Source organism: Halichoeres trimaculatus, unplaced genomic scaffold (assembly GCF_033239565.1).
Source record: "Halichoeres trimaculatus isolate MK-OKI-2021-1 unplaced genomic scaffold, fHalTri1.1 fHalTri1_scaffold_5, whole genome shotgun sequence".
NCBI lineage: Eukaryota > Metazoa > Chordata > Actinopteri > Labriformes > Labridae > Halichoeres > Halichoeres trimaculatus.
Window position 1 is genome coordinate 4,289,585 of NW_027437183.1, and position 15,443 is coordinate 4,305,027.

At 42.0% G+C, this 15,443-nt stretch overlaps 1 protein-coding gene across 2 annotated transcripts in view; it reads left to right on the forward strand.

Annotated features, from left to right (window-relative positions):
* Positions 1-352: 352 nt before the first annotated feature.
* The window catches only part of notch1b (notch receptor 1b), a 61,069-nt gene continuing 45,978 nt past the window's right edge, over positions 353-15,443 (forward strand). For both annotated transcript variants that reach the window (XM_074669919.1, XM_074669920.1), the window contains exons 1-2: positions 353-585; positions 1,176-1,251. In XM_074669919.1, coding sequence (XP_074526020.1) covers positions 528-585; positions 1,176-1,251 — 134 coding nt within the window. In that variant the 5' untranslated portion in view covers positions 353-527. The remainder of the gene's footprint in view (positions 586-1,175; positions 1,252-15,443) is intronic.

Below are 15,443 nucleotides of genomic sequence, written 5' to 3' on the forward strand. Positions count from 1 at the left end.
ATGTACATCTATTTTACATAAATGTCACCATTTGATGCATTGTACCAGAGCTAGCTTAAAGCTAATAGCCACTACGCCGCTACATGTCAAGAGGCGGGAAAAAACCCGGAAATCAAAGCAAACTAACTTACCTCCTCATCAAGTGTGGAGTTTGTGTGCTCCTGGGAGAAACTGCCAAGTTTGTGTGCGTGTGTGTGTGTGTGTGTGTGTGTGTGTGTGTGTGTGTGTGTGTGTGTGTGTGTGTGTGTGTGTGTGTGTGTGTGTGTGTGTGTGTGTGTGTGTCACGCCCCTCGACGCTGAGGAGCAGCCGCTGGAGGAGTGAGTCCCCCTCAAGTCATTTCCAACCCGGGATCTGAAGTGACAACATCCCGTGCTCGGAGTTCACAGACGCGCTTCACTTTCTCTGCTGTGGATGTACTCAGGGATGAACTGAAGAGTTTTTTTTTTACCTGACGAAGAGGAAGACACTTTATCGGATCTATGAAAAAACCCACGTGGATTTGTATAACCATTTTAAACCAGAAGGAATGCATATTTTCTTTGTGAAACTTACTTTCTTATTGTCGCTAATCGCACTAACACGAGGTGAGTGACTGAGAGCTTCTCATGTTTAAGTTTTAAGACTTAAAAGACGAAAAAAATGAAGTTATGTGGTTATTTTCTCCTTTTAATCTGTAGGTTTTGGATGTAAACTTGTTGCTTCAGCTCCAGTGTCATGTTCTAAAACTTTTTGGGACCTTTTCTACAAGTTTCTGAAGTTGCTGTAGGTTGAAATCCACCTGATTCACTTTGATTGTGCTATAAATCCTGTTAATTATACCTTAAAAACACACTTTCAGCACCTTTTTGTATCAAGCATCAATGCATGAGTTGTGCACATGCCCAACTTTTCCCACTCCAGTGTTAGAGCATGCTTTTTGCAGGTTTTATTTTTTTTATCATATAGCAAAGATATGTTAACCTCCATGCTACTGCCAGACCAGTGTCAAGTCCTAGTCCAGCTCCAAAAACCTGCACTTTGAGGTGGCATAAGTCACACCTGGTCTCCACATTTATGGAGGTCTACTTGTGCTATTTGTTTTAAATCCACCTGAGGAAACTTATATGTAATTGTGCTGGTGCTCCAGGCTTGCTGTAAAGTTTGTTACAGGTGTATTAAAAGTTTCCTTTCACAGGTCTAAGATGCTCTCCGGACTCGTGTTTGAACCAGGGGAAGTGTGAAGTTACCCCAGAAGGAAACGGAGAGTGCAAGTAAGTTTTTTCCCTGACTAATGTGTGTGTGTGTGTGTGTGTGTGTGTGTGTTTTGAGGAATACCTGTGGGGAGAGTTGGAAAAGTGTGAATGTGAAGTTTGGGATGACTCAGATTTTTGGTTGACATGTGAGGGGCGAGCGTTCACACCACTGCTGCTATTTCTGGGAGGCAAATGGTCAGGGAGCTGAGACAGGAATGAGTGGACATTGATGAGGACAGGGGTCACTCCTCTGAGTGTGTGTGTGTGTGTGTGTGTGAGTGCCACCACTCTCCCTCTGCAGCCAAACTCTCGCAGCCCTAAATCTTGCTTTTCTTTTCTTCCACGGAGCGACAGCTGGGGTTGCCAGAAGCCCGGCGACCATTGTTCTCCGCTGCGATTAATTCTGTGTGACTAATCTGGGTGAGGCTTCCCAGAGAGACCCTCAGACCCTGTCCTTCTAGTACCCCCCCTTGCACCAAAACCCCTCCTCTCTCCTGGGATTGTATCCCCTCCTCATGTCTCTCCTCCTCTCTGTCATTCCCTCAGACAGATGGCAGAGGGTAGAAGTTTTTAACCCGCTGGAAAACAGAAACAAGTCCTGCACTTTGTCCCATGTTTGGATGTTTTCACTCCCCATGTAAACCAGTAAGCTCCAGCTCTGCCCAGAACTGGTTTTTACTACAAAAGCCTACTTTCGCTTGGCTCCGTCTCCCGCCTGGCATGAGCAGCAGCAGCCAGTGTCACCTTACCGTCGCACAACTCGGCGACTGGGCGAGTGATCAGGCCGACTGGGTCACAGTTTCAAGACATCCTGGCCCCCCGCCACATCTTAATTTGGTCCGGTTTTGTTGTCCGTCCCTCAATTACACACTCACCCCCCCTTCTCCTCCCTCCTCCCCTCCTCGCATCACCTTCCCCACCTCCTCATTGGGCCACAAAGCCATCATTGTGCCCCTGCACCGTCCTCCTCCTCAGACTTCTCCAATTAAACATGGAGATGGACGAGCTCGCAGATTTGAAAAGGTTTGAGCGGGCACACAGGGCTCGGTTTGTGGCATTGTGTGTGAGTGAAAGTGTGTGTGTGTGTGTGCTTTTAAAGCGTTGCTCTCTTATTGTGTTTATCGTCACTGAGCCACAAGAGGGCTGGGAAAAGTCTGAGCTGGGACACCACAAGTTTACAAAACTTAAGACTGCACAAGAGGTTTTTTTGCAGGTGATTCAAGCTTTAATATTTCCTGGTTGTAGCTTTAAATGTGCTGATCTGTTGAATTTTTACACAGATATATGAGGACAGACTTGATTTTTGTGGGTTTTGGGCCTCTGGTTGACCTAAAAGACAGATTAAAAGACAACATATTCATTGGTTTCACATGTGTCTGATCACCTCTTTGCTCCTTGAGTCTTACCCACATCTGGTCTTCTCTGATTCTTTGTGTTTTTCTGCGTGGATATTAGATGACAGTTACATTAGATGTGAGAGTTTTGGAAGTGTTAAAAGTGAGGTTTTCCTTCTTTTAACTTCTTGTTTTAATATAATTGCCTCCAGGTTAACTTGTGAGCTTTGAAACCCTGGAAGTAGAAAAGTTGAGTCTCTGCTATCTGTGTTATCAAGTGGTGTTAAGATGTATTCTCCTCTGCAGGTTTCCTCTGCACTCAGACGGGGCCAATTTTTACTTGACCAAAAACACAAATAAACAGACTCCCACCGAAAAAATCTGATATCGGTCTGCATTCACGCTTTATTTAGAGAATTTTCAGTGCGTTACTTTCACACGAAAACACCGCTAAATAAGGCTCTAGTTCTCATCATGTCTCTTCGTCCTGGCAGACTACCTGCGTTTGTTTATATCTGGCACGCCGCACGTGCAGACTGATACACTAAGCGGCGAGCCCCTCGTAGCCCGCTGTGGCTCTGCAGCGGAGGTTGCGCCGTTTTACAACACGATGAGGACTAGGCAAAGCTTGTCATGCACAAATTTCCCTGGTGGCACAGAACCAGGATAGTTTAAAACATTTAAACTTACTCAAGCCTTGAAGATACACAAATTGAGCTGAACGTCACATCATTCGTTCTAATTCACCTGCCAAGTCCAGAAAAATGTTTTACTTCAAGATGGTACAAGAGAAAAATGATGCCTGTGGCTCATAAAAGGTTGAAACTCTGTCACTTAGGTGTATGAAAAATAACTTTTTTAAATCTTGAATTTAGAAAAGCCTTATTGTAAGAAACTAAATATCACCTAACTAATGTGAAAACTAAATCTAAAGAGGACTGAGCATAGAGCCTTGGGGAACTCCAGGGAGTTCACCAGCATGTGTTTTCATTCTTAAGCCCTTTGGACCCCAGACGCATATTTGTCACACAAATATCTGGCACAATAGTTACTTTTTCCGAACCTACTGTTTTTCAATGCAGTATTTGCGGAGCGAAATTGCGGGGTTTTTTTGTACCAAGGTTGATTTTCTCAAAGTTTCGCATACGACAGGTACAAATCCGACCAATCACATGCTCGTTGTTCACACGTCACATACCAAAACAGTCAACATTGATTGTGTTCGTGTCCCAGCACCTGATTCTTTACGACAAAAGACATAAAAACTACAAAGACAATGATTACAAAGACGTTGTTTGAAGGAGAATAGCTGCGGAGATTGACTATGACGCCTCCAAATTTTTCGCAGAGGCCTTTACACATCAAAAACTAGAATCTAAACGGGTATTTATGTCTTAATTTTGTGACAATTGTCTTGTTAGACTTAATATGAGCCTAAAGGTCCGTAAAAGTCAAGATATTATAAAACAAAACGCTAAAAAAAAATGTCCAATGTGGTAAATGAAAGGTTCTTGTATTGAGACATTATTCTTGAATTTGACAAGTAATTTTTTTTTTCCCACTGGCACATTTTTGTTACTCTTTATAAGAAATTCAGGCCTCAATTTCCTCTTTTAATATCTCGGAATAAGACATTTTTCTGGACTTGTCGGCTCAATGTGACTCACATTAAGTCCCTGCTCCCATCAAATCCAAGACAACATGTTACTCAAGTTTTCCCAGTAACCAAACTTAAGTTCTCCTAAGAGCAAAACTGGCAGCTTTATTGTGTAAAAATGACTTCTGTGAGGTGATTTTTCTTTCAGTGACTCATCAGAGAAAGGTGTTTAATGTCTGTAGTTGATGTATAACTTGTCTTTGTTTAACAGTGTTTAACTCGTTTCTAAAGGAAGCAGCTTGTTCCCGAGCTTCAGTTTGATCTGACCGAGTTGTGTTCTGGCTTCACTTCAGTCAAGAAGCCGCTGCTCTTGAACTCGAGTGTTATAATTGAGTGGCATTGAGTGTTTCAGTTTTATATAGTCTGACAGGGATGCCTCCTTGACATGCCATACCATAAATACCTCCTCATTGAAGTTTTATCTGCTCCGAGGAGGCCGCAGAAGCCTGGCAGCAGCGACAGAGCCGAGCTGATCCAGACCAGGAAACATAACTCCCAGATTCCAGTGGCACAACAATGAGCCGAATGAAAGCAGCTCTGACAGTAATTCTCCTCTGTTGGACGGGAGGGATGAGAGACGTGAGGCTGGCGAGGAAGGAAGCTGCAGAGAGATCACATACCTCCAGTTTTAGTCAGTCAGAGTGATGAAGAAATGATTTCTGACGGCCTGTTGAGCGCTGCGAGTCTGATGATGGGAGTTTAGGTCTCTGTGGTGGTGATCGCTCAACAAAGACATTCTTCTCGTTTGGTTATTTCGACGGTTTAAGATGTTTTGGAAAATAAAGAAGGAGAAAAGTTAATAATTGTTTACATTTTTAAAGATCGATAACAGAAGATACTTTGATTTTCCTCCCTTGCTGCGGACACTGCAGGCAGTTGCATCGGCATTGAAAACACATTTCTCCATCTTTAATTGCAGCGTATCAAATCTAAAACAGTAGCAACATTTTAAACCCTAATGTGAGAACTTTAAACCCCTCGTTGTGATTTCCTGCCTCCTCTGAGTCTTTTAATCCCCGCCTGGTATGTGCAGAGACTTCTACAGTATCCGACCACTTCAATGAAAGTGAGCCCTTGTCTCTCCTCGGTTCTGGGGATTCCTTAATGGCACCTCTGTTCGCTGGGGTCAGATGAGTCTATCTTAGCCTCCCCCTCCCTCCGCACTCACTCCTCTCCCCCCACGTCTCCATTCAGAGTCAGGAAACAGCCTCAGAGTGGCCTGAGGGAAGAAAAGGTGCCGTATCTGATCATATCGTCACAACCAGAACCACACAGCGCTGGGCTTTTTTATCGGACGCTGCAGCCGGTGTTGGGTTCAGGAGTTTGGTCCGAGCGCTGAGATAAATCAGACGAACTTTGATCAGGACTGAAAGTCTCCGACTGTGTGTGAGACAAAGACACCAGGCGTGCTGCAAACCACACTTCCTCTTTTCTTTTTCACTCCTTCTTTCAGACGAACCACCTGCCCGTCTGTGAGTGATAGGAAAACAACTCAGACAGACGCTCACTCGCCCATACTGCCTCATAATACCCATGATTACTTGTGGTTTTGTCCATTCAGCTCAGACACAGATGAAGTTTGTCTGCCAGGTGTGCTCTAAGCTTTCAGCCACTCACAGGATACGACGCGAGCTGTCTTTGTAGATAAACAGGTGGACTGGCTGATACTGATCAAGATGTCGACTTCACAGAGAGAAAGTTAGACGGTAAAAGAATCCTGAAGGACTTTATTCATTGGAAAAAACAAAGTGGAATATTAAAACTTTCCACTTTGATGATTAAGTACCCACACTCTTCATCACATCTGTCAATAAAGCCTGCAACTGCTCTACTTTACCTCCTACAACATCAACAGCCCACCAACTTTCCATGCACCTGTGGCTAACCTCAAGTTTTACAGCCTTGGGAAGATAACTAAATCTACAAAAAGACAAATCTGGAAGAAAATACAGATTTTAATTCTGTGTGGATGGATTCACTTAACTGCCAACACACCAACTTAATATACATGCTTGATTTGTGGCAAGACATTACCAAAAAACAAAAAAATGACAAGTTGAGCAATATTATTGATAACTGTTATAAAATTATCTTTTTTTTTTTTTTTTTTTTTTTTTTTAATTTCAAACTTGCAAATTTATGAAATTTAATATATTTTTTTATTTTAGGAAAATTTTTGCACTCTTTAAACATTTTTTTATTTTAAATTTTCAAAATTTCAAAATTTTGAGAAGTTTTTTAAAATTTCAATTTTTTAAAATTTTTTTGCAAATTTATTAAAAATTTTGATAATTTTTAAATTTAATTTTCTTTTTTTTTTGGGGGGGGGGGTTGCAAATGTTAAATTTTTGTTTTTCTAACTATGTGTTGAATTTCATACAGTTAATACAGTTTTCAAAAATTTTGAACTTGCAAATTTTTTAAATGTTATGTTTTTGGAAATTTTTGCATTTTTTTTTTTTATTTTTGCAAATTTATTAAAAATCAGAAAACTAAGACAGCACATACCCAAATATTTTTAATTCCAAAACACTTGTGGTTTAGATAATTATTCACTAGATTTTAACTATGTGTTGAATTTCATACTGTAAATTGTCTTTATTGTGAAGATTTGAGTAGATTTTGTGGCTCCTGACTGACTTTGATCCAGGTGAGCTGAGGCAAAACTGTTCCTGTGAAAGTAAAGGTTGTAGACCCATGCTCTATAACGATAACGATCAACGAATTGATTAATTGTTATGTATGTATGACAAGTCAGATCAAGGATATTCTTGGCACCTTGCATAGTTTTCTACCCCCTCGTCTATCACAGTTTTTCTGTGATAGTAGGTTGAGACAGAGAGGGTGATTTATTCAAATCTTGCAGAGTAGCGTCGTCTCAATTAAACACTGTGTCTTTGTACTTTCTAGAAATGACGATCGCTTTTCAGAACCGTTCACAGATGTTCTTCTGCTTTTCATAAAATTCAACCACCATCCATCAACTGATCTGTCCCTGCCCCTATCACTACGCAGCCATCAAAAATAAAAAAATCTACGTGTCACTGTACTGTCAGTGTGAACGCACTTCCATTCAATTATTTTCTACTACTTATCCTGTTCACAACCCAACAGGCAATTAAGAATCACCAATTAACCTGATGAGTATTTGAGGCTCATGAACTAATACAACTCTGTATCAGCCCTTCAAAAACCAACATGAGTCAACTCCAACAGAAAAATGTATTTGAACTGTTTTACTCCAGAGTTATGGTACCGCAAGGTTAGCCGTCTGTGTGTTCATCATTTTACAGCAGAAATGAACCAATGGCACAAAAAATGTTGCCAAAAAGGTCTTTCAAAACTTTTTCAAACTTTCGAAAGTTGGCAGAGTTGTGCAATATTCGTTGTGATGTTCACTCAAAAGCCGTGAAGTTAATTTACTCTAAGCCATGAAGAGTTTAAATATCCTGTTGGTTTTTCTGAGCATTGAAAACACACATTTTCAGACATCTCAACCCTTTAAGGGATTATCTAATGCTTTATGTCTTCTGGCAAACACTTTCTGCAGTAGTTTGTCTAATATGAGAGCTAAATGTGTGCGTTCAGCTTTTTAAATCTGCAGATTCAAAGCCTACAAGCCGCCGAATGCTGGTCTTGATTTATGGGGGACCGTCAGTCAGGAAGCAGCGATGGGACATTTAAGCTCCGGCGTAACCCTTGAAGTCACCGCGTACAGTAACAACCCTAGTGTCCGGTTGCTCCGTCAGCTACACCTTCACACACCCGTAAAAGCCTTTAAGTAGTTCCCAGGATCGTAAAGTAGGCAGTAGCAGAAGTCATTAGGGTCGGCTGTGACTCTCAGGACACACACACAAACACACGCATTAGCTGCTGTTCCCTCAGGGAGCACGCTTTTTCCCATGGGCCGTGTCCCTAATGCTCCCAAATAAACAGGGTCTCTAATGAAGGCTGCCAGATGTGGGCTGGCCAGGTCAGCTCTCCTGTACGATTAGAGAGGAAGGAAAGAAGGAGGGATGTAAGGAGAGGGAGCGAGGGGCAGCGCTTCCCCTGTAATTTCTGCAGCCAGCGGGGATTTATGGTAACTTTGGTTTCTGTTCCACAACAAACAGCAACCCTCTTCTCCTCTGCGCCAGATTCGGTTTCATGTGCAGAGCTATTTTTGTTTCTGTGATTTATGTGATTGAAGCTGAATTTAAACACTCATATTGCAGTGTTTAGCTCCTCCACCCGTGGTGGCACAGTTGTCACCGTGGTTAGCCGCGTTGTGCTGCAGGGAAAACACACAAGAGGAGTCGAAGAGGAGAAAGAAGGAAGGAGAGCAGAGTCCTACTCCCTGGGGCTGCTAAAACAGATCAGACAAGACTAAAGGGGGCTTTGCCGAGGCACAGAACCAAACAGCCAGGAAATGAGACCGGGGGGTGGGAAGCCAGGTACAAAACAATGCTCCACTAACACAGTTTGACTCTTGCCTGTGGCTCAATGAGGGGCTCATCTGAGATTAACAGAAAGAAATGGAAAAAAAATCTCATGTTTTACATTTTATTTAAGAATTACATCTTTTTGTCCACTCTGTCAGATATGGGAGCCTGCCCACAGCGCCAAAATGTTCGCTAAAAGACAGGACTCATCAAACAGATGTTGAACATCATTATAGTAGTTAAATTTCATTACCAGATCAAATCTTGGGTGTCCCAGAATGTCTCAGAAACACAAAAACTCCTAATGTGACCCCTCTTTGAAATTTTAAAGAGGGGGTATTCTGCTTCCCTTTATTACAAACATGTATGCAAATTAACAATGCTCAATGTTCATGCTAAATGTGTACAAGTTTACAAACTGCTATTGTTAAAAAAATCGATCTTACCGAGATTTTCACGAGACTTGCCAAATGATGATGTCATCACATAAGGTGTCCTGACAGGTTCGTGAACATTAAATAGTGCAGGCCTCAAACACCAAGGTCTGCTTAATACTTTGCCCTCAACTGGCCTCCAGAGGACTGGCCAATCAGAGGGAAGGGGGTTTATGGAGCAGGGAGCCTTAAAGAGACAGCAGCTAAAACAAGGTGTTAGAGGCTGAAATAAGAGTTTTCTAAAACACCAGTGTGAGAAAATATTTTCCCACCAACTTAAAAACATAATATCTGTCAATTTATAATAAATTATCAACTCATGGGTCATGAAGATGGACACCAAAACCACTTATGTTGACTTTAAGACCAAGACCTGTTAGGAACTTAAAGGATTCTGGCACTTGTGGCGCCCCCTGTGGTCAAAGTGATGTTCCCCCTCTACATTCTAAGACTGTTGTTTTTTTTAAGTTAATTTTTCTGGCTTATTCTGCCTTTTTGTAAAGAGTAAATGAAAGTAGATTGGCCATGGGTTGGGTTCAAACCTGGGATGCCCGTTTAACCTAAATGCTTAGCTACACCAACGCCAAAACTGTTTGTTGTGAAAGCAAATCTTACCTTGCTGTTTTTCAATTTTTACTTTAATCTAGATTTTTGAAACACTGGCTCACCTAACTTTCAGACGACCTAACAAGAGGAAACAAGGTGAAGTCGAAGCCCTTAGCTTCTTTGCTAACAGCTAAAATGTGCTAATCCGTTCGTCTAACTCCTATGCTGTGTGTGCCATGAGAGAAATTAGAATAGAATAGAACTTTATTGTCAATGTAACAAGTACAATGAAATTGAAGTAACAGCAGCAATCAAGAAAACAAAAGTAAGAAAGTGTATAGAAAGTGCTGTTGCTGGGTTAGCACAGCTAGCTCGTCTATCTTATTGGAGATAGATCTTACCTTCCCATTAATGATGGACGGAAGGACAGGTCGATGTCGTCACTTCTTAGCTCACACCTGAGAACCAGCATGTCGTCCTCACCTCCTTCTCCTCACCTTGTGGGAAACATCTGGCCTAGCACCAGTTAGCATTGACATGCTACAGGCTGCTAACAGCTGATTTCACATATAAAAAATGCAGCCATGGTTACATGTAGGATCTCCAGACAAACACAGGAGCAAAAATAGTAAAAATATCACTTAAGCCAAACTAGTTTAGTGACTACGACCAACAAATGAACCATACAAAGTAATGATCCACTCCAAATGCAAAGATTCCGAAAAAGAGACGAAAAAGTTACAAGAAATGGTGCCTCTGCAGCCAGCCTCTAGTGGACACTTGAAGAACTGCAGATTTCTGTTCTGAAGTGGAAATAAATCCAACTCAAGACTTTTTGTGCGATAGCTAGAAAATAAGAATATTCGACCACTAGCTGCTGCTGGTTGACTTTAAATCTCAAATAAAAACAGACTTTCCACATTGTTGTTGTGTTTTAGTCTATTGCAAAAGCGACCTGAAAACAAGCTGCGCTTTAAACCAGAGCATCTGTGTGCCCTTTAGCCCTGACTAATAGCTGTGTCTCCTGAGTTAGTTTCTCATACTTTCCGACATCAACAACAGGATGGATAAACAAAGACTCATCCTAAAATAATCCTAATTATTATGCCATTTACAGGACTGGAGCCCGACCCTGATCCCGTCTCTCACAGAGCTTTACGCGGCACAATAATTGAATAAAAGCACAACCTAATTCACTAAGCTTCTTTAAATCAAATCCAGATTTGAGACCTGTACAGCTGCCAAAACATGATTCTAGGTTTTTATTTGTATACAGTGCACATGTGCAGCCTGAGTGTGACGTTCAAAGCCTCCGTCCCCATCTGTGTGCGACCTCAGAGACGCAGCAGATGGCGGATTGGCCCGTCGGTGAGGAAAACCCCTTTAGAGCGACGCCTGGCTGAGGGTCAGATGTCACCACAACATCTGCTGCAGGCTGGAGCCGCCGCCCGGCCCTTGTCATGCATCCCATCAGTGTCGTGGACCTGTTGCCACAGGCTACAGCGTCGGTGGCGGCGGTGAGAGAAGAGGATCTGAGGAGGACAATGAGGAGATAATAACAGTATCAGGCTTACAGAGGAGATCACTCCGCTGCTGTCCTGCAGTCATACGATCCCTCACAAACACCTGATATTTGCACAGCTTCTGATTTGTGCCCTTTTCTTTATTTACTCTTTGGGTTCACCTGCTGCTGTCGAGATTATCCCGCTCCACGTCTGCAGATTTCTCTTGTTGGAGCAGCTGCCTGGCTCTGTTTGTTCTGAACGCTCCATAAAAGAGTCGTTGAGTCTCTTTTGTCTTACACCTCATTTTTTTGAGCCGTATTTGTCATCCTCCTGCCAACTTAAAGAGCAAACTGTTACCAGTCTTCGTCTTGAGTGTGCTACAGTTTCAGCTTCAGCTGGAGCGTGTTTGAGCAGTGCGTCCACGTGCACAGAGGTAAAGGTGCGTGGGCTCCTTCTGTTTGTCTTTCAGGTGTCGGTGTGAGACGTTCAAAGCCAGTACGAGTGTTTTTATCAAGAAGCTGCGAAGTTGAGGTTGTCGGCAAGCCTCGGGTGAAGAATCAGGATGGGAGACTCTTTTGGAGTAAACACCAAAATTCCTGCTTCCTTTCTGTCTTTCTCCCCTCAAAAACCCAACCAAACCAGTTCCAGTTCCCTTTCTCTGGGACTCCTTTGTTTGCATGTGTGTGTGTGTGTGTGTGTGATTTGGATTTTAAGCTCCCCTTTCAAATATGGCAGACCACAAAAAAGCACTTGGGGGAAAGTTTCTGCAGTGAATTATAAATTCTAAACTTTACACTCAGGAAGTGAAACGAGCATCGAGGGAGAGCGTCAGGGATGAGCCGTGTGTGAGAAACGACGACTCAAAGAGGCTTTTTTTTTGAGGAAAGAGGAGGTGTAGCAGCTGAATGCTCTCGGCCTGTGGTCAGCTCTGAATGGGGAGGAAAAACAATGAGCCCACTCATCCTTCACTCTCTGCTGCTCCTTCGCGCTCCTCATTTCTCGGCTGAGCCCTGAGAGAAGGAGAGGGTTGCCATTCAGATGCTAACTCTGTAAGAAATTAAACTCAAAAGCATCTTTTAAGTTGTTAAACTTTCTGAAATCATCTCATTTCTTTACAAAATTTCTTAATCTTAACAAATTTTACTGGAATATATTCTCATTTTCCTATTTTTCCGTCATTTCAGGGTGAAAGCTTCTTTTTGCAGCTCTGTGAGAAGTAGTTCAGGCCACCACAGAGAGGAAGGAGGCTGAGTGTTGGGATTGAGGATGTGGGAGGATTGGTGTGTGTGTGTGTGTGTGTGTGTGTGAATAGCCGGGGCAGCAGCTGCCGTCTGCTCATTAACATGCGCACCTGCTCCCTGCGGCCTTTTTCCAGCGAGCTCGTGTGGCGCCTCACGACCTCAGCACCCGCCACCGCTGGGACTTTAACCGGACTGGTCTTCTAGCAGCTTCTCACCACTGAACTCCAACCTACACACTCATACACACACATACACACCACTACTGTCCAGATATATGATATGTCGCTTTACAGGCCCTGTTTCTCAGTTTCTGTGGTCGGCTTGGAGTGGAACAGTGAGAAGAGAGATCTGCTCTTTTTCTTGAAGATAAACAGGAGAGAGATAGAGCACGAGCTAAAGGCTAACACAGGAGCTAAACTGTTTGTGCTAATGTTTATTCCAACCCATAGTCAGCAGTTATTCTGCAGTAGTCTGTCCAAACTTGAGAGACTCTGATTGGTAGATGACTGGGAGGACATAACCAGATCTACAAACTATGTAACTTTAGAAAAACGTAAAAAGTTGTCCTGAGCAAAGAAAAGCTGTGTTAAAAAGATTTGCTCTCTAATACAAACACACACCTTCGTTGTGCAAACGATGTGTCAAGGTTCACATCTTTACAACAGTGGGTGATAGTGCTTATGGGAAACGGAGTCTTCATCCTGTAAAAGTCACTACCGATTCCAGCCACAGGTGTCAATCAATCAGTCAAAGTTTATTTATATAGCACAGTTCAAACAAATTCAACCGCAGCTCAAAGTGGTTTACATCAAGACAAAAGATTGACAAAAGAATGTAATTTTGATGAATGGTTCAGAGGATGTCAAGAGGATGTCAAGAGGATGTCAAGAGGATGTCAAGAGGATTTGGAGACTAATGCACGTCACAGAAGCTCACTTAAAATGATAAAATTTATAAAAACAGATACAAGAAAAAGCAAAGCAACAAAACCAAGAAGCATCTAAGAGAGTAAAGAATAAAAAAATAAAATTAAGAGACATCTAAATAATATTTCTCACTACTCCTTTAACTTTTTATTCAGGCTTTTTTTCCTCCTTTTTTGATGAAAACAATAGCTTGAAGATAGACTGTATAAAACATGGACGTCGTTCCTGCGATGTCACCTGTCTGTTCCTGAAACTGTGAAATGACGCCAATCTTAGGACACAGCCACATTGGAAATGCCGCCAGCTGTGAGATTCCTTTCGAGCATCTACAGGGCACTTGTCGGTCACATGACCTGAGCTGTGCCTCTGATTGGACAATCAAAGGATCCTAATATCTTCTAAACAGCTGAGGCAGAAAAAAAATCACTCGCCGTACAGTGTGTGCCGATAGTGAAATCAGTGTTTAAGACCCAAGCCATTTTTTGTACCAGGGAGCTTTTAATGCTGTAAAAGTCTGAATTTTTAGGCTGAGTACCTGACTTCAGGTCTTTCTGCAGCAACTGTTGGTATTTAAACTTTAGGCTTCATTTTTCTGTACTGGATGTCGCCCCTTGAGCTAGAGCAGGAATCATGATGAGTGCACAGTTAGGGATGGGTACCTTTCACATTTGAAAGGATATGGTACCAATGCCCAGTACCTGGCAATCGGTATCATTGCTCAGTGGTACCAATTTGGTCATTATTATTAATTTGTTTAATAATAAACTCTCAAAGTTTTTCAGTTTAGCATTTATTTTAGGGCTGTCAGAACTAAAGCATCAATCATATTAATCCTGTCATCATGATAAATCTGATTTAAAAAATTAACTCAATTAACTCATCTGCTGTAGAGAAAGATTCAAAATTCATAAAATCCAAGTAGATTTGAATACAGAAAAGAATAAATACATAAATAATGAATCATGAATTTCCCTTCGGGGATGAATGAAGTATGTTATCTATCTATCTATCTATCTATCTATCTATCTATCTATCTATCTATCTATCTATCTATCTATCTATCTATCTATCTATCTATCTATCTATCTATAAAGAATAGTGTATCAACAGTAAGTCTACCTCCAGCAAATTGACACAATTGCAAAGTTCCTCCTTTTTTGAGTCAGTTTGCTCATGCAAAATGAAAATGATTAATATTCACAGCAACCCTGAAATTAATCTGATTAAAAGTTTTCAATGTTTAACAACACTGCTCAAAACAAGATTTAAGTCAATTGTAGTAATTTGATAGTTTGTATCTATAGACTTTAATAAGCCCAAGGGAATTGTGTGACTTAATGATTAATCACAGAATATACGTGATTAATTCGATTAATTTTTATCTATCACTTCACAGCACTAATTTATTTCTCAAAATACAAATTTGAAATGTTCCAGCATGGAAAATCGCCTACTCTTCCACTCCCTCACAGTCACAAGGATGCGTTTAGGTACCTAAACATGGTACCGCTGGATTTTACGTGCATTGGTGCTCGATTCTACGGACAGAATACGGTTGATACCTACAAAAGTACCTAATTCAGTACCCATCCCTTTGCACAGTCGTAGAAAAGTGCCTCTTTTTGCACAACATTCACAGATTTGGGAATTTATTTGGTGTAACAAAAATTGATCCTGGAAAAGCAGTACCGATTCTGGCCACAGGTGTCACTCTAGTCCTCACAGCACCTTTAAAAACAGAGATGGAGTCAGAGCTGACCTCACTGACACCAGGCTGGATGTTTGTGGTTCATAAATCAGTCCATGGCTGAAAACTTTTATTGCTTTTATTAGTTGCACTTTGTTCGTTCTCGGTCAGTGTCTGTGTTTTTCTGAGCTCCTGTCAAAGAAAACACACCTGAGATTATCGTCCTGCATGTATCCTACCCTGCCCGTCTGAGCTTAACGCTGCGCTGATCCCCGTCCAAATGACACCGTTTCCCTCTGCGCTCTACGTGGTGACAGGCCACCACTCGCCGCTGCTGTTTGTGCAGCGGGCAGCGTAGCATGTGATGTTTTCTTTCCCTCACCACAGTCCTAAGGCCACCTAATCCCCTGAGAGGGAGACCCTGTCCAAACACACGCCCGTCCCTGCAGAGGGGCCACG